Source organism: Mastomys coucha, unplaced genomic scaffold, assembly GCF_008632895.1.
Source record: "Mastomys coucha isolate ucsf_1 unplaced genomic scaffold, UCSF_Mcou_1 pScaffold8, whole genome shotgun sequence".
Lineage (NCBI taxonomy): Eukaryota > Metazoa > Chordata > Mammalia > Rodentia > Muridae > Mastomys > Mastomys coucha.
The window spans coordinates 44,991,700-44,996,059 of record NW_022196914.1 but is presented as its reverse complement, the minus strand read 5'-3'; the positions used below and the strand labels follow the sequence as shown (position 1 = coordinate 44,996,059).

Sequence of the window (4,360 nt, the reverse complement as noted above, 5' to 3'; positions counted from 1 at the left end):
AAAGAAAGAAAGAAAGAAAGAAACTAAAAGTGCAAGGAAACCATATAAAATCTTTTTTTGCTCTTTTTTTCTACTTACTCACTTTAGATCTCACTCACTGCCCCCTCCCACAATCCTTCCCCTGTCCCCCCCACCCCAAGCAGGTAGGGCCCCATGGGTATCCCCCAACCCTGGCACATCAAGTCTCTGTACCAAATTAAATCTTAATCAGAAACATGTATTTATCATGAAACAAAGTTCTAAGTCACTGAATGTAAAGAATCTAAAGATGACTAAAAGCCAATTCTACTTTTGTCAGGAATTTAGAACTTCTCAAAGAGTTAAGACTCTTAAAACAAATTCATGTAAGTAAACTAATGGGCAAGATCTGGGTCTTGAGAGTTCATGTGTAGTGAGTGCTCTTCTCACTGTATGGTTCACAACTTAAAAGAAACTGTTAATTCAACCAAGCTCAACCTAAATCCAGACCATCCTTGCTTTACTTTGTAAGGATTCCAAGCACTGATTGCAATTGCATATACAAGCATCAATTTCATAGTGGTGAACAACTTCAGTCAAGTAACTAACTCAAAAACAAGACAGATCAATGTCACAATGGAAACAGCTAACTACCAGGCCTCACATTGTGAAACGTCACCATGAGATGAGCTGAAAATATATCTGTTTCCTTAGAGCTGTCAGAAGGGTTCTGTGGACCTCAGAATACTGAGAAAACATTCTAATTCAGCTCCTCTGTGACTATCATGTATTTAATCATTTTAGACAGTAGCGTCAACTTTCTAGAAAAGACCAAGTTTATTAGACGTCACCTCACATTTATCACTGCCGCTTCTAGACTCCACATTTTTCCTTCTGTAAATCTGAAGAGATGGGGAGGCTGCTAGACTTCAATTCCTTCTAGTTTTAATGTTCCCTCTTAAGGAATGTAAGCCATACTATTCAGAGGTTCAAAACATAAAAAAATAATAATAATAAAAATAAAATTAAAACAAACATAAGTCACCTGGTAGTATGCAACTGGATCCAGGTGAGTTTTTATTTCCAGTAAGTCCTGCTAAAATCATCACACACAACAGCTAAAACTGGCAATATCTGACCCTGAAAAATGGGGCATAGCCAAACTGGCATTAGTGGCATATGCCTTTGATCCCAGCACTTGGGAAGCAGAGGCAGACAGATCTCTGAATCACAGGGCAGTCTGGTCTACATAAAAAGGCGGCAGCATAGTCAAAGCTCGAACCCAAGATAGAGGTCTCTGCAGATGGTTTGAAATCTTTCATGTGGCTGACTGCCTGTTCAACTTTACCAGAGCCCTAGGATCTTGGAAACCACAACTACCTTTTTTTAAACAGCAAGTATCTTTTAAAAATCCTTTTATCTTCCAGAAAATAGTTGACTGCAGTCACCATCCCCTACACAACCACTTGCCCTCCTCCCATATTCCCACAATAAAGCCAAACCTAGATGTTTCAAAATCCCATTCATTTCATAAATTAACTTCTGAACAGTGTGATCAGTCAGCACCCTTTGCTTCTTATCTAAAGTTGATTAAGATGTTCTTTGCACAAGTCCCTGAACTTTGTCCTTCTTTCAGCCTAAAACAGCACAGAACTCTCAAAATGACTGGCCTCACAGTAAAACACCGTTTGGTTACTCCTTTCCTTCCAGCCTTCTCACACCAGTTATATTTACTTAGTTCTATGAAATCCTTCTCACCTAACCTTTAAGACACTTGCAAATACAAATTTACAAAACGAAATTACAAATTTCCCTTTCAGGTTAAATCTGTTGGGACTCAACCTGGGCACTTTCTTTAAAAGTGACATTGACTTTTCAGTTCTGCAATAGTTGAGTGTTAAAGAGAAGCCAATTTTGTCTTGAAGTGTCTTGGCGTTGCTTGTCACCAAGGAGACCGGCCAGTGTTCAAAAGGTACTTCTGTGTTCTGAAGTTCTCAACCAAACGCCTGCGGCGGGAAAAGGTGGCAGGGACAAGGTGGTGAGTGGAGCAAGGTCATCCGTGGGCCACCTGGCGCCACAGGCCACACGCGATGGCAGGCTACTTAGTCTGGGTTCTCCGACAGACCCGCCCCTCTCGCAACCCCACAGGTCACTGGGCAGGCTGGAACCCCCGCGGCGGCCGCGCGCACTCTGGGCAGGTGGGGGTCCTGCCAGAGGTCCACCCCAACGCTCCAGCAGGTTCCATTCCGAGCAGGGACATCAACCGGCTCCTTTCACAGGCTGACCTCCCCACCCTTTCCTCCTGAAGGCTGTCACTCTGGTCCTCACAAGACTCACCATAACGCCAGGTACAGGTCGTGGGACAGACACTCTAGAGTCCCTTGCACCGTCCAGAATCTCCCCTCCAGGTTCTGCAAAACGGACCTCTCGAAACCGCGAGGGAAAAGGTCTTCCGGCTCGGCCGGAAGTTCTGCCCGCATGGGACAGGAAGTCCCTCCCTCTCCTGACCGCCAGCGACCCCACGCCACGCAGAGAGGAGGAGACGCAAGGCGTCCTCTAAAGCTACTTCCGTGGGTGTGAGGCTCGGGCGGGGGGCGGGGCTGACCTTGAGAACGCAGGGGCGCAAGCGCACAGGTAGGTGGGCGGGGCGGGCGGGGTGGGGCGGGGCGGGGCGGCGCGCCCGCGGGATTCCTAGGTAGTAGGTAAGGTACTTTTCGCGGGCGCTGGTCGTCGGTTTGTGTTGGAGCAGGGATCAGATGGGTGCCTGTAGACTTTTACTCTGTCGGTTCAGTGAGGGTAAAGAACATTCTAGGCTGTATTCTTGCTAATGATCTCTCAGAAATTTTTTAGCTCAGCCAGCCTCAGAAAGCCTCCTTTCTGTCTGCTTTCCCTATGCTGTACTGTGGAATCTCAGTAAAAACCCATGCTGTCCAAGCACCTTCCTCTCTTTGGTCAATGGAGTGTGACCTTTAGAAGTTCTTCGCTCTTCAAATGCCAGCTGAAGCCAGAGGATTTCTACCAAGAGCAGAGGAACTAAGAAGAAAATTCAGTATGGACACTTCCTACCTAGTTAATACCAATATGAACAAAAAGGGCATTATAACATTTTCATGTACATATATATACATATATGTTTTATGATACCACCCCCCTTCCAAATCTGTACCAATGGGCTTGCCTTTTTATTATGATGAGAGTTAACCGTAAAGGTAAGTTTGAAATAAGGACACAGGGCATCTTTGACCCAGAAATTTATCACACAATTTAACAATCCTTACGGAAATATGCTTATCTTACCCTTCTCCATGAGATACTTTTTACCATAATGTAGTTTTGTTGTGAAGTCAGAACTGGGGAGGGAATTAATCTTCAGCAGTCAAAGTTACACAAAGTGAAGCAACTATGATGTTCAACTTCCAACTGGCCCAAGAACCCTGGGAATCAATTCTGAGCCACCTAAAAAAATTAGATTGGTGCTATTTGAAAAAGATACAGAGACAAAGTTTATACATTATGTTGGTTTTTAATGGGGGGTGCAGATAGAGTGACAGGTGATAGAGAACTTATGAGAGAATAAATGAATAAATGAGAGAAGCTACTCCAAGCCCAATAGCCTTTGTGAAACTGAGTCTGCTGCTGATCAACCCAGAACTTCCCCAAGGGTTCTGTTTCTGCTTTATAGAGACAAGCCTGTTAATAGATAGGCCCCAGGGCAACTGTAGTATAGTAAAGAGGGACTTGGGTTGACTGCTCCTCTATCTGGGGGAAGCCTTTGCTCTCCTTGAGAAAGAAAAGGTGGAGAAGGAGAGTGGTTATCAGCCTGTCAGTGACATCACATTTTGTGAAGTCTTGTCTTTCACTTGTGACACAGTGGGTCTTCCATCTGTCCTAAACCTGGCAGCCTTGTTGAGGATCAGAAAACATCTTCTCCTATGTGACAGTAGGATAGGAATTATTAGCAGGGTAGAATCCATTCCTGCCAGAGAAGAAACAAGAAAAGAAACCAGTTCTTACTATCTCATCACTTTTAATAGACTGTCAGATTCTGTATTCTTTATTTTATACATGGTGCATTGATTAACAATCCTTGGTTAAAATCCTTTAATTTCATGCAGTTATCTCTGAGACAACCATTTAAAAATCCATTACACAAGTAGTATTTTTAATTAGTATGTGTATATGTTTACATTTACAGCTGTATCAAGTCTTTATGTTCTATTAAAAAATACATTCTATTGATTACCTGTTTTTTTTTTAAATTTACCCTTTTCTATTTCTTAAATGGATAGAAGTCTTTGACAAAGATTCAGAGAAAGAATTATGAAGGAGAGAGAGAGGAGATGTGATGAGAAAGATTAAAAGATCTTTTTGGCGAATTAGTTATGAGCACAGCCTTGGACAA

General features: G+C 43.2%; 1 protein-coding gene across 5 annotated transcripts in view; it reads right to left on the bottom strand.

Moving 5' to 3' along the window:
• The window catches only part of Tmem161b (transmembrane protein 161B), a 78,698-nt gene extending 76,153 nt beyond the window's left edge, over positions 1 to 2,545 (bottom strand). For 2 of the 5 annotated variants that reach the window (XM_031360703.1, XM_031360704.1), the window contains exon 1: positions 2,296 to 2,434. Coding sequence is in view for 2 of the 5 variants with exons in the window: in XM_031360698.1 (XP_031216558.1) it covers positions 2,296 to 2,438 (143 nt within the window). In the remaining 3 variants the exon portion in view is untranslated. Of the gene's footprint in view, positions 1 to 1,800; positions 2,262 to 2,295 lie in introns of those variants that run through there. The other 3 variants (XM_031360698.1, XM_031360699.1, XM_031360701.1) reach the window with 3 other exon arrangements.
• Positions 2,546 to 4,360: the final 1,815 nt, after the last annotated feature.